At 40.1% G+C, this 20489-nt stretch overlaps 1 protein-coding gene across 2 annotated transcripts in view; it reads left to right on the top strand.

Moving 5' to 3' along the window:
- NF1 (neurofibromin 1) overlaps positions 1–14187 on the top strand; it is a 111429-nt gene extending 97242 nt beyond the window's left edge. For both annotated transcript variants that reach the window (XM_067309670.1, XM_067309669.1), the window contains 2 exons: positions 62–278; positions 9167–14187. In XM_067309670.1, the coding sequence (XP_067165771.1) occupies positions 62–278; positions 9167–9309 (360 nt within the window). In that variant the 3' untranslated portion in view covers positions 9310–14187. The remainder of the gene's footprint in view (positions 1–61; positions 279–9166) is intronic.
- The last annotated feature ends 6302 nt before the right edge of the window (positions 14188–20489 follow it).

The raw sequence follows: 20489 nt of genomic DNA, 5'->3' as shown, positions 1-20489 counted from the left end.
CTCATAATGACAGAAAAGTAGAAAGGAAAGAACCAGTCTTTTTTTCTCCTCCTACCCACAGCAAACACAAATCCCAGACTATGCTGAGCTCATAGTGAAGTTTCTGGATGCCTTGATTGACACGTATTTGCCTGGAATTGATGAGGAAACCAGTGAAGAATCTCTCCTGACACCCACATCTCCATATCCTCCCGCAGTGCAGAGCCAGCTTAGCATCACTGCTAACCTTAACCTTTCCAATTCCATGACCTCTCTTGCAACGTCCCAGCACTCCCCAGGTCAGTAGCTGTTCTGATATTACATAAATAAGGGGAATATCCTGAATTTAGTGTTTATTTAGCCAAATACTCGGTCACGTCGACTCTTTGGGTGTATTTATGCATCAAGCATCATTGCATTCTTGAGTCGAATGAATATTAAACTGTTGACTAAGCTGTTACACTGGTATTTCAGATGTTGGATTTTGTCCATCACAAAAGCTGTCTTCCAAGTTGTTATGCATGAAGGAGATAACAACACTAAGTGCATCAGAATGAATAACAGCTGCATCTTAATATGGAACATATGCAGCAGTGGATCCTAGAAGATTAATAAATATAAATGTATAATCATGGTATTTTGCAAGGAGAATAATATCTGTTTGGGTACTACAAGCTAGCACACATTAGGAGAAATAATCCAGAACTCTGTTCAGCAGAAGAGAGTGTGGGGGCTGGTTCAGTTTCAGTGGACTGTATGATTTAAGGCCAATACACTTACACAGGCAGCACCATAAGGAGGTCATAGTCCTCCTTGAAGAAAAAAAAGCATTCCTGTAGATACATATGGAATACTGGGTCAGTTCAGACTACTGTATTACCAAAAATATGCTGGTGATAAAATGAAGGGATCCAGGAAAAAACAATCATCGAAAGCAGCAAAAGACTAGAATAGAAACATGGAATATCTTGGCTGGCTTGGGGAGATGGGAATTGCAGGGAGATGCAGAGGTTAAATTTAACAGCATAATTTTTTAGGGGTGAGAAATCAGAGCAAGCAAAAAGTATTCACTATAGTATATGGAGCATAAGCTTTAGAGGAAATGAAATGTAGGAAGAAAACGGAATGTCAAAGAAATCTGCATGAAGTGATTTTGGACTAATGGCCCATACATCGAGGAAATTCTTTGCTCTTGTCATAAGAATTATGCTGTATGATATTTCTTATATAATGTTTTAACTACAGCAGTTCTGAAAGCTAAAGATAGTCAACTTCTTATCTGTTTTATTTCTAGACTTAATGGAAAGTTAGTAGGTTAGTAAAGACTTGCATTTAGGTCTAATAAGTGTGGGTTTTATGATGGGGCTTTTTGACTCTCTTGTTGACTTGTCTACTAGCTCCGAATTAAACTCTACTTAGCTCTGCTCAAGAAATCTGATCTTCCAAATCATCAGTTTGCTCACTGATGCTATGCATGTTTTGTTGTTGAATATAATGAATATTCAACATGCAGAGGTGAGACATTGTGTTGTCTGAATACTCTGGGAACAGTGTTTTTTTTTTTTTTTTTCAGTGCAGTGAAAAGTGACTATAACTTTTTTCTTAAGTATCTTTCAGAATCTGAGAATCCAACTGAAATTATTTAAATTTGGTGGGATCACCTTCTTTATATACTGATGCTGGGTTCTAGGATTATATTTTAAGAAGCCTGTTTGTCTAAATGTACTCAAAACAGGATTCATTTTCCAGCATTCTGCCAAGTCAAAATGATTTATTATATTAAATAATGTTGTCCCAAGTGAGGAGACCAAGTGTGAAGGATGTTTTCCACAGTTGTACCTCTCTCTACTACTCTATTAAAAGCACTTTTTATCCTCAGGGAGACCTTTATTGTCATTATGGTCTTGGTACTGCTTCCTTGTTATGTATTCCTGCCTGAGAAAAAATAACAAAAGAATTCTGGCCTGAGACGGACTTACTGGTTGCGTTCACAGAATGGTTGAGGCTGGAAGGGGTCTCTGGAGATCACATAGTCCGTTTAAATATCCCACTCTATTTGAGCAGTAAGAACAGGTAAAAAATGAGTTTGAATAAGTTTTAAAGACTGCTATTTTATTTAATATTTTACAACATCAATTATTTGTTATAAACAGATATATAACAGGAATTCTTTTTTTTTCTTGTTACATAGCCTTTTTTACTGATTTCTTTAAAAAGTGATGTTAGCTTTTGTAGCCATTCAGGAAGTGTTTCAGTGATGCGATAAAGCAGCAGTTGCAAGTAGTTGCGATTTAAATTATATATCTCATTATATTTTTGAGTGGCAGTATTTAGAAATATTTCTGTAACAACTACCCCTAATAGAGCACAGGTACAGATAAGAACCAAGATTATAAAAAAGAAAAGTAGTTTAAATGAAATTTTCTCACTCCATGTACAGCTAAAAATTGTCTGTGATATTAGAACAGAGAGATAAAATTAAAGGTATTTAAAAAAATAGGAAAGAAAGAAAAATAAAGTAGAGCCTGCTGTCAGTGTGAGCATAAGTACATTATTGGCATCTAGCTTTCCATTTCATATGGAGCATCTGTGGCAACTCTGACAGTTTTTCACAAGGATGAAGTGATGATGCAGGATTAGGCCCTCTTCTGGGGAAAAAAAGCATGTTATGCAAATGGCTCTCTTTGTTCCCCCTTTACTTTCTATTCCTTCCCCTTTGTTAGCTAGGAGGAAGGAATTAAGACGGCTTGTTGAAAATTTCTTGCAAATATTCCACAAACAAACAGGCACATTTTATCCAGCACTGGTTAAGAGTCCCATCTCAGGAGACGGAGAAGAACTAGTGAACTTGTGAAATGATTCAGGATATTCAAGAATCTGTAATAACGCATTTATGCCACTGTATGCATGTATTGAATGGAAATATAAATTTAAAAGACCATTACAAAGAGCAGGTGATTACAAAGGGAGGACTTTGTTATCACAAGACGTTCATATGAAAGAAAGAAGTGTATTTAGCTGTTGGTTAACAAGCAGGTGTAGTTTTCAAATAATTTCATCACCTGCCTTTCTAGATTTGGGATTTTTTTCAAAAGCTGAAAGTAAAAAAGACAAAGTTTCAACCTATGAAAATTGTTTATTTGAATAGGCTTGAATTCCTCTAAAATTTAGAAAACTGGTTTGCAGGTTTTTACTCTTGACTTTGCATTATTTTATCTGCTAATATTTAAATTATTAGACATTATTTCTTTTAAAGTATTTTTATTAAACTTATATGTGGAGCTTATTCCCCTAAAACTTCACTGGTAACAAGAATTTTGGCATATAATTACATGGTGCAGGAGAAAATACATTTAAATCTTTTAAAACTTATTTCTGAACATTTAAAATGCATAATGAAGTATTCCTTTGTACTGCATACTGCAGTACAAAATGCATTTCAAATGCATAATGAAGTATCCCATTTTACTTAGACATCTATTAAGAAAACAGATTTACACTGTAAATTGCATATAGGCAAAAAATTTCTAATGATTCCATTCTTGTGTAAGCAAACTGAAGGCATCTTTGCCAAGACGGGAGTCCTGAAGGCAGCTGCTCAGTGATCAGCTTCGTCGCTGTTTCACACTAGGTATTGAAATGTGAAACAGCCTCAAGTGATGGCGATTTTAGGAAAGCCTCTGCTGAATGCTTAATCTAAGTGGTATTTTCCCTTCATCTCTTACTACTTACTAGTGTCTTGCTGAATTCCTTGAGTGTCCTCATCTCATTTTAGCAGCCTGAACAGAAGGAGGACTGGAGATTCGGTCCGGGCTCTCCAGCTTTCTCAAACTGGGGGCCGGGCCACAGCAGGAGCTTTGCATTTTGTACTTCCATCCCACTGGCACTGCACTGCTTGGCCTTAGTCAACATACAGTTTTCACTAGTTTAAGCTGTCATACTAGCCAGTACAATTTTGCATGGAGCAAAATTTGCTTTTTAAGCTGTTTAATTGTATTAAAAATTTAATCAGTCTTCTCTGGCCGCTTTGTATTGTGTCTAGTGATATGGTGGCATTATCATTGCTGTGCACATGGGCCTGTTCTTTCCTCACCGTATCGACAAGCATGAGAGCATAAGTAGTGAAAGACCTACAGTCTACCAAGACAAAAAAATATTGGTGAAAGAATTCTAGAATATGAAGTAAAGGTGAACTACAGATTTCTTGAAAGAGCAAGGCGGCCGCGGTACTAGTAAGGATGCAGGCGGGTCATCCGCTTACCCTGATCTAAGAACCACTGAACAAGAAAATCAAGTGTTTTAGCAGTGACAAGTTACTTTATCACATTGAGTTAAAGAAACAGTTTCATTTGAGTAAGTTTTTTTTATTATGGTAACAAACATGTTAAGTTGCAGATATGTGAAAAATTCCATTTCTTGCTTCTGGATACAGAACTAGGCAAAATCATTGTTTATGAATGTTTTGTCTGTCATCATCTCTTCTCCCCTTCCTCTCCCTCCCCTTGTCATGGGCATTATTCACTTACATTTTTTTTCTTTCATTCCGTGTCTGTGAAGCTTCTCTGCCTTGCTCTAAATCTGCAGTTTTCATGCAGCTTCCTCATCAAGGTACACTCTACTTTCATCATATTTGCACGAGATTCTGCTTGATCTGCTTTAGGGTTGGGCTTGCGGCATGAGAAGTAATTTACTTATCCTTTAAACATGGGAATGGCTTCAGTGTAAGTGCTAAGCTGTTGCATTTCTGGTGTGATGCTAATGATAATATGTGATGATATAGCAGGCAAAGAAAGTCACATCCTTAAGAATGAGATAAATTTGGTAATAGAGAATGGGCAGTCTGATATGGGAAATTTTTCTGCTGCAGATATTAAGCTAAAACATAGAATTTATTTCATCTGAGCTCTTCAGATTCTTAAGAAGTCAGCTTTAACATCAGTCAGGCACCAGCAAAACGCACGCACGTGAGTTCGTTGGACTGAACTGTAGCAGATGGAGGCTCAATAACATGGATATTCATCAACATCATTTGATTTCCGCTTCTATATGGAGAAGTCAAAAAGCTGCAGAAGCCTTTTTTTTTTTTTTTTTTTTTTTTTTTTGCTTCCACCTGTGGGTTGCTTCCTCTTCCCATCATAGCCAGGGTTTTGTAAGATCACACCCATGCAGGGAGGGGAAGGACGGCGCTGCCCACAGCCAGCTTCCGGCTGGAGTTTAGAAATTGTCCCTGTAACTGTGTGAAAGAGTGGCGAGTATTCTCTGTTCTTGCTAATGCAAATGAGACAATTTCTTATATGAATGAGACAAAAATCTGTGGGAGACATAATTTATAATAATAGGATTTTGCCTTAACCTCTTTATTCACTGTCATACATCCTAAATTTTGCTGTTGATTGTACTTTTAGCCTCTCCCATTAAAATACTTTTCCTTATGCTATTCATTCCAGTGCCACACACTTACTGTAAGCAGTGAGAGGGTCAATAAAGCTGCAGCAAAGATGCTCATTTTGTTGCAGAAGCACCATGGCAGAAGCTCCATTACGCTGAGCTACTGGTACAGGAGTGATTACGACAAAATAGTATCAGGATAAAAGTAGTAACTGCCTGGAAGCACGTCTGCAGCAAGCAGAGGTTTCAGCTTTTATATCTTCAAATGATTGACTGTCCCCTAAGATGTTAGGGATAACGGCTTGTAACCCAAGGCTTTCATGCGTTGTTGTTGTGTCAGTGTGCAGTTTACACTAACACAGTTCACTTTTGAGAGTTGTTCAATGTGATTCTTTTAGCACAACATACTAACAGTTACCTTGTCCTGCAGGGAACATCGAATGCTTCTTAGGAAGGTGTGTGCACCTGGGTGTAAATCCTGCCTGGTTTCAGCCTCACCGTGTGCTCTGCGAGCCTCCTCCTACCTTGATTTGGTGGAGCTGCGCCTATGCCAGGGCAGTTCTTGCAAAGATTTCCAGACTCAGCTGCTTTGTGTGTGTTTCTTGTTAACAGCCTTAGAAAACGGTTTCTGTACTTCTCCTTGTTAAAACTTAGTTATTGATCCTTTTTTTTTTAATCTTGATTTGCCAGGATTTCAATCATTGTAGTTGGTGTCTACACTTTGACATTTAACTCTCAAGTGATAACCTGCGTCAGTTCTGCTTCTGATGCATACAAAATAAACCTTGCAGTTCATATTCCTCCTAAGAGTGAGGCAGATTCCTCTCAGTATTTGTCTATTATGCGCTTGCTCTGATCTTTCTGCTCATGAGCAGAGATTCAGTATTGAGGTGGGATTTGGTACCTGTATACCAAAAATCTTCCCTGGTGGCAAGAATCAGCTTCTGCCATCAAAACAGAATTCTGCAGGTTCAGACGCGAGCCTTCCTTGCACAGCCATTCCCCTGTTTAATGCCAGACACTTATTTTGGTCTGGAAGAAGCCCATAGTTTAGGCAGATGTTCAGTCTGTCAGCTCTTCCTCTTGGGGAATACAAAGGCAGAAGAGACTTTTATTAAACTTTAGTTTGTTCAGTGGGTGCTCTTAGAACATGTTCAGTGAATGCTCTCAAAACTAGAGCCAAAAAGAGCTCTGGGAGAGAGACTTTCATTCAGTGCTTTCAGTGACCTCTGAGTGCAGATACTGGTGCGAATGTTTTGAGGGTGGAGGGAAACCCCTGATGTGCTGGGTGAACGTTTTATCTCCTCTAGCCAGTCATCTGCAGCCCTTAAGCCAGAGGATTGTTCCCAGGCCAAACTAAATACGCTGATATCCGGGCACAGCTTGGGCTCTGAGAGGAATTAAATCAAACTCTTGCATTGCTGTTGCATATGATTTTAATTAGACGCATAGCTCAACTGGAAACAAGAAGTGGCTCCTGAAAGCAGTATTTCACCTTTTCCGACTGTTGATGCCTTGTTAAGGCAAGAACCTGTGACTGGAAGAGCTCTGCAGTGATGTTACTTATTGAGGGGGGGGGTCTCCTCCAAAGACAGGTCAGGTCATCAAAGTTAGGTGCCTGGGCCGAGCTCCCGGTCCCTCTAGGAACGCTCTTTTTCCACCCACTGTACAGAGACGGGCTTCCCTCCATGGGTGCCTGGAGTTCAACTGTGAACATTTGTTTCATTTGTTCAAATGTGCCGTAACTTTATAAACTGCTCAGTACGGATCTCTGGTTATTTCTTAGCGGTTTATAGAACAAGACTTTTTTGGCTGCCTGAGAAATCCTTTTTCACAAAAGGTGATATGAAAGAGCAGGCTAGAAAAGCAATAATGCAAATTTGTCCAAGCTTTGTCCCTAGTATTGCCCTTCTCGTAATTCAGAAGTACTGCTTCTTAGGGTAATGGAGAGAGTATTTTGTTTTCTGGCATCCATGTAGATTCTGCCAAGAAGCCTTTTGGCATGTGTGCCCGTGAGTGGGGAGCCCGCGTCCCCAGGGACAGGAGCGGATGCTGCTGTCGGCCACGGAGGTGTCAAGGCAGCTGCCAAAGCCAAAGGGTCTCACCAGGCTCGTAAAGTGGAGACCCCTGAATCTCGCTGGCCCACGTGTTACTAGGGCAGCTCCAATCATATTTTGAGTGCTTTTCCTGTCATTATGTATATTAATGTTATTTATAGTGACTATATACACATACATACATACATATATACATTATATATATAAAACTGAACAGGATTATTCAAAAGCAGGCGTAGTCCCACGGCTCTCTTCAGTGCATGGGATTTGCTGCCCAGGGGGTGCTGTGGAACACGCGATAGATGAGACATTCGAACACACTAGTCTGCATGTGCTTAGCAACTGTTTTCAAAATGTTTGTGTTTTAGCTGCTTTTACATTTAGGTGTAAGGTGCACTAAACAAATTGTATGAGTGAGAGAATGTGACATTCCTCAGCATTTTACAGAAAAAAACTTCTGAAAATATTTAAATGTTCATCTTAAATGTATACATTTCTCTCTAGATGGCCCTAGGTGTCAGGCATTAATACAACGCAATTTGAAATAGCTGGAATATGTTAGTGTTAGCGCTTAATTTTAATGCTGCTACTCAACTGAGTCTGTAGGGAAAATTAACAAAAAAGAGGAAAGACAAAAGAGGTAAATGCATCTTCAGATCCTTAATGTACATTGGCTAAAGTAAACAGGTAATCCCAACTTGCAGAATCTTTTTAAAAAAACACATTCTGAGAATAAAATTTAGCAATGTTCCAAGCACAAAGACATTTAGTGCATCTCCATGGTTCATCCATGTAAATCATATTGGCCATCCCCTTTCTATTCACAAATGTGTACGCTGTTCCCTATATCAAATAAAGTTTTTATTTCTGCTTAGGAGGTGACTAGATGAATTGAGTAAAGAGTTCATACACCTACATATTTTCATTTTGTCATGGGAAAGTATTGTGGATTGAAACATGTCAGCCAGTGCCCGTAAGCCAAATTATTTTGTCTTTTAATCTTGGACACAGATTAAACTAACATCAAATTCAGTCTGCAGTTTTGTTACAAAAGTTATTTGAATGAGTCATGTTGAACTTCAGTAAATTATGTGTAGATGAGTGCATAGGTCTTCAGGCGTGTGGATGTGTATGGGTCACAGATTGGCACCTGGATGTGTTTTCTCTCCCCAAGGTCTGTGCTTTCACCATATACAGGCTCTCACATCCGATCCGGAAAAAATGATTTTTTTGTCTTACACAGTACTGTGGTAAAATAGCGGTACCACATGTTTCATTTGAGAGACATCAACAGAGATTTTGTATGGCATCTTATCTTAAAAATACTTACAATTGATTATTTTAGTAAATCTGCCATCATATGCACTAGTTCGGAGGATGAGTGTGAAACGTTTTCCGGGATAGGGCAGTATCGGTGACAGTCTGTGCTAGGAAACGCTGCGTTTCTGAGCGGCTGCTTGTAAATATTGCAGATTGTGCAGTCTCGCCTGTTCTTCCAGGTGGGTTATTCCGTCGGGGTCACCCTGCTAGGGAGCCAGGGGGCCTCGGTGCTCACGCTGCTGCTCGGCCGCCCGGTCCCTCCGGCGGGAGGGTGCTGCGCCTGGCCCGCAGCTGCACCGGTGCCTCGGCGGCGGCCGCTCCGTGAGCCGGAGGAGCCGCCTGGGCCGTGGGGGGCCGGGGTGGCCGGGCGCGGGGGCCGGGCTGGGGCGGCCAGTGACGCTGTGCTCCCTGTGTTCCCTCAGGGATCGACAAGGAGAACGTGGAGCTCTCGCCCACCACTGGACACTCCAACAGCGGGAGGATGCGCCACGGCTCCGCAAGCCAAGTGCAAAAGCAGCGAAGCGCTGGCAGTTTCAAACGTCACAGCATTAAAAAGATTGTGTGAAGCGTTTTTTTTCTTTTTTCTTTTTCTTTTTGGAGACTGACTGACATGTGGGCTTTTGCAAAGAGCCCTCCACCAGTTGTGATGCTGCACTTAATTTTTAACGTTCCCATCCTGTCAGCCATGTTGCCAGATGATCAACTCTTGAAGCATTGCCTGAATTTTAATGCCGCCTTTTCTTCTGTGTTTGATTTGAGCCAGTGTTTCAGAACCATCGACTGAACAGTCTCTAGGTGCTGACGGACCTTGTAGCCGAGGGAAGCGAGGAGTTCTGTAACGCTGCAGTACCGTATCGTGTCCAAATACGAAAGCCATTTCTCATAGATGGTTCTCCCTTGCTTCTGTTATGCCTTGTTTGTTTCTTCTTTAAAGGAAAGTGTTAATACTTAATCTTGTTTGCACACCTTTCAAGGTAGTGGCTTTATGAGCCGGGGAAGTTACTATAATCCTGGTTTTAATTCAAACCTGTAAGATTTTTAGCTGTGGACTTTTTTTTACCATACTTAAAAGAAACTTATAATAGCCGCAGTACAATGAGCTTAACCAGAAATGGTTGATTAGATTAAAATTCCAGTAATTAGCAATAAATTTAAAAGGACAAGGAGGCCACATGAGTCTCTTCATTCCCCAGACCATAGCTTCACATTCTTGGACTGTATATGGACCAGACTGGACAAACTGGCTTTTTTCCAAAGCAAACTTGTTTTTTTTTGCTGTACTTTAACTGCACTAAAAAAGGTTGTATAGTGGAAAGAAAATCATCAAGAACTGACTATGCTGCCATTGTAGTGGTGTTGAAAATTTATTGCTTCTTTCTTCCATTTAGCATATACTTTAGTTTTACCCTTCCCAACAATATGCACCTTCAAGAAATTCCTGGCAGAATAACTATTGGGGTATGGAGGGGAAAATTTTGTGAAGTAACTTCCAACTCTGGGAGATTGTGTTTGGCAAAGCTGCTTTTGTGCTGCCCAAGCAATGATATAAAAACAGTAATGTTTGCTTAAGGTACATGAATTTAAAGATAACTGACACTTTTGTCAAATCCAGGTTACGTTTGAATGTTTGCAGTGCAATTTCTGGTATCAGTATAGACCTTTGCAGTCAAATCTGTCTTGCAGAACTTCCAAGGGGTTTTAGTTTGCAAGGATTTATATTTGGGGGTTATAAGAAACTGAAATTGCTATCACTGTGAAAGACTTGTCAACTACAGTAGTATATTAACAATGGATGACTGTGATAATATGCTGCTATGTTGCATGATGTGTAAAGATGTAGCACTCAGTGCTGCAGATACTACCTTTATGGAGTTAGAATGTGCAGAACATTTGATCTCAGAGGTAAATATAAATTCTGACAAAAGGGCCTGTCATCTGGGTGCTCATTTTAGGGCTGAGTATATCTACTGCTAAAGAACAGTTAAACTTTGTAGTTTCAGATCCCTGTTGTATGTTAGAAATTAACAATTTATAAGTGGCTTTAAAGGAAATAAAATATATCCACTATATTAAAAAAAAAATCCTATAGTGCAATTTTATTAGTGGCTTTCAGTAAATCAAACTCCACAGCTAAATTATTTAGAGAATGGTACAATTAAGTGTTCAGATTTTATTGATATAGCACATAATTCACATTTATCCACACAGTAACAATGTAACATGTTTATGTAAATAAAATGCCTTTATTGTATTGATTCATTAAAATAACAATTTTTTTTAATTTGTTTACAGTCCTGGAAAAACTATGAACACAAACTTAATATGCAAATAGTTTGCCAAAACAAGAGGAAAACTTACAATTAATAATCTTGAAATAGGTATCTTGGAAAATATGAAGACTTGTGCAATTAACCAAATTTTTTTATTATTGATTGTGTAGGAACTGCAGTAGAAATGTGGTTACTGAATTGATACAAATCTATGAAATGAATTATGAGGCTAGAACTGAATTTAGGAATAGAGCAGTGACTCGAGCCATGTTCTAAGCTGCTATGCATTTATAACTTTGGGAGTCACTGATTTAAAAACCCTTCTCATCTCATATATCAAATTGTGTAATAGCCAACTCTAATATCACTGTCAGTTTGCACTTGATCATGTTGAATCAAGCTAATTCCAGCCCTTTCAGTTTTGCTGAAGACAATGAATTGTAGAAGTCTGAAAATTTGTTCTTGCTGTAGATAGGAAAAAAATCTCCCATAAAGGTAATTTACTGTTAGCAAAAGATAGGTTTTGGTTATTTGTTTCTCCTATAAGAAGATTTTCTTAAAAAAATAAATAAATTCAGATTAACTACCAAATCAGTTTTGTTTGGACTGAGTGCATCTCAATATCTTTCAATATTTTGGATTGCCTCTATAAAAAAAAGACGTCCCTAAATTGGAATTAATAAATTATATGAAATGTGTAACGTGAAATCAAAACAGATAGCGATTAACATTTTCATGTGAGAACTAGAACTACTCCACGCTCTCAGTCCTAGCTGACCAAAACTGCTACCCTCATAAAGCAAGTCAACAAAATTGATCTATTTCTTCAGAGGGGGGCAGCAGGGTGTCATTTAATGTTTTCACTGCAGGGTTCAGTGAGAGGACCTGAACTTTTTAGAGCAGGGGTGTCAAACACGTTAGGAAAAGAGAGCTGAATTTTGTGTGTAATATGTAGTCTGTGGCCAAGGTTTATATTCAGGACCATGTACACCCAGATACACAGCAAAGTAATCTCCAGTATCAATAGTTAGGAAACTTGTTCTTTAGATAAAGGGGGAAAACATGGCCTTTCTATAATGACTAAACTTCTATTAGTAATTGGTTGTTCAGTGCCTTACTGTCACATTCATCACTCAGAAAGCCTGCTCCTTATAATAACCATTGCTATTACTTTGCCTTTTTGTTTTCTTTCTCACATCCTCCTTTATTTGTTCCCTTTTCCTGTTTTGAGTATTCTCTATCCTTCTGTTTCATTCCTGTGAGCAACACTCTCAATTCCCCATCCAGTCTGCTTTGTTTCTTTCCTCGTCCTGTTACTCCATTTACGATAGTAATCAGCGGTTAGTTGCTGGTGATGATGCTTCAGGATCAGTGGGCTTGAAATCTGATCTAACAACTGGGAGACCTGAGTTCAGACCTTAGAGTCATTGTTTCAGGCAGGCTGAGGCAGGGCTAGGGCAGACTAGGGCACTCATCATTGCAGTGGTTACTCTAGTCGCTTTTTGAAGATTAGCTCTGCTGCCATGGAATCTGCGCATTTTGAAATGAAAACTTAGATTCAGAAAAATCTGATTTTTAACATGTGGACCATATAAATACATCATGGGGACTGTATGTTTGACACCCCTGTTTTAGAACCTGTTATCCATTACGCACTAACTACAGCTAAGTACTGTAAAGATGATTAACATTTTGTTTGTGTTTGTATTTTCCCTGACTTAAAGATAATTCAGTAGTATTTGAATAGTGCATAACCTACCTGTTAATTATGCCAATGTTTCTGCTTTAATGTGCATGAGGTTTCCAAGAACAGGAAACATTTCAAATAAGTATTGTGGACTGAGCATTTGGGAGCGTTCCAGTGCTCTATTCCTAACTGGGTTGTAGGTTTTAGGGCTTTTTCTGTTTCATTCTAAGGTTAATTTTTTTCAAACGTAATGAAGCACGTCTTATTGTTATGCAACAAACTTACCACAAAAAGTCACTTTTAGTGTTGGTCCCACAATTTTTTTTAATGCAGTATATTCACCTGTAAATAGTTTTGTGTAAAATTTGACAGAAAAGTATATTTACTACACTGTAAATACATGTGACAATATATTGTATTATTTTGCTTTTTTTGTAAAGCAGTTAGTTGCTGTATATGTATAACATACAAATTTGATTATTCTAGTGTTAGTAACTGTTAACTACTACTTCTCCTTCCTGCTGTTGCGTTGTCATTTAAAAAAAAGCTGTGTATTATAAACTTACACTGTGTATGATATCTTACTATTTCCATTTGGGCCTCAACTTTGAAAATGTTTCCTTGATCCACAATCCTGTTCATATTGTAAGCAAGTGTGCGACAGCTGGCAAGAGCCCTGCTGATTCAAACACAGTTGGTAACTGTAGGTGAATACGGTAGAAACCTGGTTTCAGATAATTGTTGTTCACCCCATTTTCCCCTCATGTATGTACTTTCCCTTTTTTTTTTTTTTTTTGAAGTAAAATGTAAATTCAACCTGCTCCAAGTTGTTTGAAGGTCATTCACTTCTTGTGTTCTGGGATAAAGTTGGTATTTTCTCAAATCCTTTTTCTGTTTCTTGGAACAGTGAGATTTAGATTGGTTCTTTGGGTCTAAACTAAGGGCCTCATCACAGCAGGCTTTGGATCCAGTCCTAGTCCCAGGACTGAAAACCTGCTATCTCTGGGAAAAATCAGAATCACGTTGAAATCCAGTGTCTTGGATTTGTCTTTCCACAGTGTTTTTTCCCTGTATGTGATCTTGCACATTTCTATATAATGGCAAAGCTGATTGTCCAAATTCTGTACTCAGTTATCCAAAGGCAGAATAATGCCCATTGTCATGAATTTCATGTCACTTCAATAAGATTATCATAATTGAAATAACCAGAATATTTCTTTTTAAAATGTAAATTTAATATTTTAATAAAACAGCTGCTTGGTCTTTAAAGAACATTTCAGTATAATTTGTCTATTTGGGCTTTTTTAGCTTAGAAGCTTGAAGTTTCAACTGTCAGAGGCAACTTTTATGACAAACTTGATTAATCAAATCTATTTTTCTTTTAGGGAATATATTACTTTCCTATTTAAAATGTATAAGTACTTATATTCTGGCTTTGTGAATCGTAAAAAGATGTAAAAACACATTAAAGTGAGACTGCATTGAATTCTTCTGAGACATCTTATTGTTCCTGCATACTAAACGCTACTGGGCCTGCTCAGTTGAAAACACACACCCAACTATATGCACTTGAAATAGGGACCAGCTGACTCACTGTAACATTTCTCTTGCCAGTAGATAAGGATTGTATGAATGGAAGAGTAGCAGTTTCAGAAACTTTTTCTGAGAGGGCTTTCGGATTTTCTTGTTTTGCTACCTAACCAAAAGAAGGCAAGATCCTCCTCCTCTCCCACACACAATAAAGCAGACTTTTCCTGCTCTCTACATTAACCCCTGTATTAGTACAGATAATTAGAAAATACAGATGCTTGCTGCACCCAGGTGAGACAAAGGCAAAGCTCATATGTGGGTCAGAGAGATGAAAATAACTAGGTAAGGAGTTATCTGTTTTGTTTTGTTTTTCTCTTAGCAAAAAGATTAAAAGGCTAAAGTTATTGGAATTTGTTGTGCTTCTACAGAAACACATTTACTTTAGAGGAAATGCTCATTAATCCTAAATTGGAAATAGCAGCTTTGACTAGAATGGGGAGCTGTACTGCAGATATGTCCTGAACACCACATACTAAATCACTATTGCTGAAAACATCTCTTTTGGACGGTTAACCTTCTCTGCCATTTGAGATCACAAAATATACTGTAGTTACACAGTAATTGAATAAAAGTAATGTTAGGAGAAAGAGTTATTTTAGCTATGTCTTAAGGCAACTGAACAACTGTGTACATACATGAAAAAATGGCACCCCTCAAGCAAGCAGTTAGGTCTTAGGAAATAGCTTCAAAATCCTTGCCTGACTGATGTTGCTGCTGCGAGAATATTTTACACAGGAAAAGGTAATTCAGAACTTTATGGATGCAGGGGTATAAATTCTGTTCTAAGGTTAAGTAGGGTAAAACTGTACAGGGAAAAAGGGAAAGGAAGTTGTTATTCACAATTGCTGTGAACTCCTGCAGTAGGACTGACCTGTGAGGTGATGCGGATAATTCCAAAGCACTAAGCTGTCTCTCCTGCTGGCATAAGTATTTCCAAACAGCTCTGACTTTGAATAACAAGTCCTCTCAATGTTAATATTTTTGATATCCCAGATATAGAAACAGGCACAAACGTTAAAGCCAAAAGCCCTTTTCTGAGGCAGGTGGAATGCTACTGCTATGGGAAACTATGGCACGAAAATTATGATAAATTTGATACCTCAGGATGGCAGTATCACTGCTAGGATTAGCCTCATCCCAGGCTGCTTCACAGCTATGGGCAACTGGCTTAAGAAGATGCATCAGATGATAAGGGAAATAGCTATCCAGTCTTTCACAGTGAGCTGTTGTTGAGGAAGCAGGGGTGAGAGAGAAGAATGTCCTATTCTTTGCTGCAGTTGGCTGACCCCAGAATGGCTTGGAGCCATCTGTTAACATGACAAAATGTTGTTGTGGGTCAACTGCTGCTCCAGATAAACTAACACCCATATGAATAATATGTGGTGAAATTTGGTCCTTTATGTCGTACTATAGGATTGAATTCTACAGCAGGTTTGTCACTTCTGTGATTGTCAAATGCTTTTTCTTTTCTTTCTTTATTTTTATCTTTTCTTTCTTAGACTCATCTGTATAGGAAAGGTAGACAGAAAGCACTTGAACTTAAACAGATGTAATACCATTATGATTAGTCACTCAGTGTCACAGAACTAAAAACTAAAGCCAACCTCTTGTATCCATGAAGAGTGCTACTGACCATTCCATCTCAAAGCAAGTATGTTCCTTTCCCACAAGTAAAGTTCATGATTTATAGGTGGTGAATCCTACGTGTCTTGTAACATTGGTTCCTTCGGTTGACTGCTGAAATGTTTAACAAATCCTCAAATGAAAATAAATCCCAGGGTTGTGTGGGTGGAGAGTGTAGAATAATGTCTCCTGTGATGTGACTTGTTAAAACAAGTACAGGTTTGTTCTTCAAAGCAATAATGAAGAAAAGTCTGATGACTGCATCCTTGGGGATATTCAAATGATAGGGCTATAAATAGCAAAGAGTAAGTCTAACTATGTGCTAAAGAAACTCCCACTGAACTATTAAATTGTAATTTAAATTTTTTTCTCATAGCAGACTGTCCTTCAGAAAAGCTAGCAAGATCTGTTACGCTGCTTCTACCCCCTGGTTAATGTACTTAGAAAATGAGATCTACCTAGGAGATCTGGATGCCCTACACAACAAATTTACTGAACTGAACAAGAATTGGGCATCCAGACCTCCTCCACAGCCTTTGAAAACACAGGTAAATCAAATGGCCGGGCCCAGAAGAGGCCTATCATAAAAGACCTAACTGAGACTGACTTTTCCAAGCTCTGGGTTATTGACTCAGCTGCCAAAGGCTACTTAGAGATGGACATAAGACTCCAGGCCATGGGCCAATGACTGCCTTTGCCCTTTCCTGGGCTTCATTCCCTTTGCTCTAATTTGTTTTCTGTGAAGCTCCTCCACTTGCTGGCTGTGCTCCCCCTGCTCCTTGCAGTATCAGAGGTATTTTCCCTTCCTTGGTAGAGAAAACCCACCAAGAGCAGTTTACTAACTGCTCCCTTCTCCTACTCCTACTAGAGCTCACTGCAAGACTAGTCATTCTCAGAAAGAGCCCTGGAGTGCATTTAGCACAGTGTCAGGCAAGTAAAAGAAGAGGCTTTTCAGTTCTCCTCACAGCAGCTAGCACATGCAATGAGAGTGCAACAAACAGTTCTGCGTAGTGTGAGAGACCCACCCAACTGTCTGTAAACAGACATGACTGAACATGGTCTGGAGGCAGGGCAGAAACAGCAGCACTAAGGCAAAGAAGAGGCTGGTTCAGAGCAATACAAAACATACAAAAGCTCCAAAATACAAACACAAGGAAGACCACTGAGGTGGTAGGGGCAGGACAACAAAATGAAGGAAGAAACTTCTTAATTTACCCAGAACATGTAGCATCTAATGCCTCAGTGCAGTGAGGATCAAACAGCAAAGGTATCTGTGCTGCTGAATATTGAATTACTCACGTGAGGAGCTGCTCTCCCAAAGGGGAAAAGAGGCCATCACCCCACTCCGTGCATTCTGTCCTTCTGAAAGCTGCACAGGATCTGTTCTCCAGGTCTTATTCTTCTCTGCTCCTCTGTCCAGCCAGGCCCACCTTTTTTTTTAGCTGCTGGTCTCATGCAATTCCTGAAAGAGGGAAAATTACTGGTACTCCCTTCATCAAGCTCAGTGTCCACACAGCTGCACTGCTTTGAGGAACTCCTGTACAGACAGGCATGGTTCTCAGAAATGACACAACCTCTCACCCATGGTAGCTCTCTACCTTCTGTGTGGAGATGAGGGGTCTGTTGTGGCTGTGGGAGTGGGGCTTTTCTGCACTGCAGCATTTGGAGCAATGACCCACTTACAGACAGGTGAAACCAAGCTTGTGCTAAGAGTAGGGAACCTGCTCTATCACTCTGAGGCTCAGATCAAATACCCTGCAAAGCAATTCAGCAGGTATGCTTCTGTTGGCTTTAATTTTCCGGTTCTGTCTGAGATGTTAATGGGTATACCTGTAATTTACAACAAAGGCACAGGTTAAAAAAAAAGCAAGAATAAATTGACCTTGAGGATGCTGACATAGCTTATCTGTTCTTTTCTTGTCTTCAGTAATCCTTTTACCTTGTATGGGACCAATTTTTCTTACCAGGAACATTTGTTTGTTTTTTAAATCATCACTAAAATTTAACTAGCAGTCTAGAACGCTGTTTCCCACTCATGGAAAATTCAGGAACGTGTACGGTTTTCTGCATGAAGAATGTGACTCGTCAGCCACAGAAGCAGTTATTCATTCTATTAGCAGTGTTTGTTTTATGTGACTTATAGTTATGATTTTAGGATTACTCAACAGAATTTTATTTTTTGGTTTCACTATGGTAAAGCGTACAGACTTCAACTGAGATAAGAGCTCCACTAGGCTATGCAATGCATGCAGAGTAAGATATCATTCCTGTCCCAAGAGCTTAAAATGTTTACAGTCACTACTTGTGTCTCACACAGATTGCCTTCGTGACCTTGGATAAATCTCTCAACATCTCAATGCCTGAATTGTCCCACTGTAACAGTTAAGGATTGCAGTCAGTTGACAGGAATTCTTATACAATCATCTGAGATTTTCAGATTAGGCATTAAAAGGGCAAAGTCATAGCATTAATTTTTTTCACTTCATATTATGCATTTGGTCGTATGTAAACAGATGTTTCTAATTTATGACTGCTCTAAACAAAATAAAATGATTTAGGCAAACCAAGAACTTTGCACAGAAACATACAAATGAGTAATTTGAGAAGACAATCCCGCTCAGACAATATTTTGTGATTTGTCCAAGTTACTCATTCACACTGTCAAATGTACTAACTGTCTGCTGCATACATGTGTAAATGAACAACTGAGCAGTTTTAATTCCAGTTACTAGCCTGGTTAGTTAGGCTAAAAAAATTAGCTTGGTATCCAATTGTTAAAGTGTTCACAATAGTACATTTCCTGCATCATTTACAGAACATACATTATAGCATGCTGCTTACAGCTCGGCAATCTGTAAGAACTGAAAATGTTCTGTAGAATGAAAGACTTGGTTACTGGAGAAAGGAGGCTAATTTTGAGCACTTTGTTGCTTCTAGATGAAGAGGAAGACCAGGGTCTCACAGGTACACAGGCTCTAAGGATGAAGACTGAGGCTTTTATACACTGCTTCAGCTCTGTTTTAATGGCTCTTTACTCACTTCTTTGCTGTGCCCTGCCACCTCTTCTTCTTCCCCAAAGCATGCTTGCATGAGCCATCTCTCCCTTGCCTATTTCTTCCCTCTGACTCTGCCACTGAGTTTCAAGATGATAAAAGGGTGCTTGAGTTGTTCCCTTGGGAAATCCAGAGCCACCTCTGCTACCAGGAAGGGTCCAGTAACAAACCACCACCAGTTTCCTCTTCACTGCACACAAGGCAGAAACAAATGCCGAATGGGTGCAAGTAAAGCAGTGTCCCCAGGGAACATCTCAGTGCCCAGATGCAGCAGATGCCCTCTGGTTTGCAGCAGGAGCAAGGACTTTGCTAGGCTGCATGGGAAGGAGAAGCATCCTAGAAAAAACTGACTCCCGTGACTCCTCGCTTTTCCATGCAACTGTGCTGGATTATTTGGAGAGAGGATTCACCACTCCCAAACTGCTCTACCCACAAAGACCCAGCATGGAGGCCAAACTCCTCCTCTTCTGGGTGTTACAGTTTTATTAACACAGAAATTAACAGCGACTCATCATTAGGGTCAGCACCAAACTTTTCCCCGGGGAATGGCTGCGGCTCAGATTGCTCAAGCCACACCCTGTATCCTTTTCCTCTTCCATGTCTGCCTGCAGTGCAAACTCACAAGCTCCTTAGAGTAACTACAACCATTTCCCACAGTCTGCTCCAGGTGACTTGCCCAGAGCTGTCCTGCAAGCTAGCGTCAGCGAGGAGCGGACCCATGCCCTGCAAACCACTCCAGTGTCAGCAACACCACCATGCACTTTTCAGCTGTGCATCCCCTCCCCAAATCCTCAGAGATTCCTTGGGACACAATAATCATTTACACACCCTATTTCTCTTAAGGATGCAAAAAGCTCTGGGGGGAAATGTAGCAAGTGTTTAACAATGAAATGAAAACAAATCCCCCATTAAACCCAACGTAGCGCTACTGCATCTAAGCGATTACCTTGCTGAACATGGATTTTCATTTGTCAGTCTGGTTCAGCCTGGTAGGCAGACTCCAACCTGGCATTGCTATAGCTGCTGGCTAATACGCTTGCTTACTACTGAACATTTCTTCAGCAGCTGAGCATTGGCAGCCTGTGTCTAAAACTTTGCATACTAGCAGAGATTTGCCTCTGATGACGTGTTTGAACAGCATGGTGGTAGCTACCAGTGTCTGGCTGTATTAGGAGACAATCAAACGCTGTGACTCTGGGCTCGAGAAGAACGCAGCCATCCCAGCAGAGAGACAGGGCTGAGCAGCTGGAGCAAAGAGGTTCAAATCCAGCCGTCAGGAGCAAACAGCCGCTCCTCGGCCTTTGCCGCGGATCGGACGCGGAAGGCCTGGTCACAGCAGAAAGCACGGCAGGAGCCGCCCCCGAGGAGGGAGGAGGCGCAAGGCTCTGCGGGCGCCTCGGGGCGGAGAGCCGCGGCCAGGCCAGGCCAGGGAGGGGAGCGGGGATCCCTCACGACAGCAGCTGCCGCCATCCCGGCGACGGTTGAGGCGCTCGCGCGCGTAACGGCCGTTGGGGGGGGGGGG

This window comes from Apteryx mantelli, chromosome 22, assembly GCF_036417845.1.
Source record: "Apteryx mantelli isolate bAptMan1 chromosome 22, bAptMan1.hap1, whole genome shotgun sequence".
Lineage (NCBI taxonomy): Eukaryota > Metazoa > Chordata > Aves > Apterygiformes > Apterygidae > Apteryx > Apteryx mantelli.
This window is presented reverse-complemented; position numbering and strand designations above follow the sequence as displayed.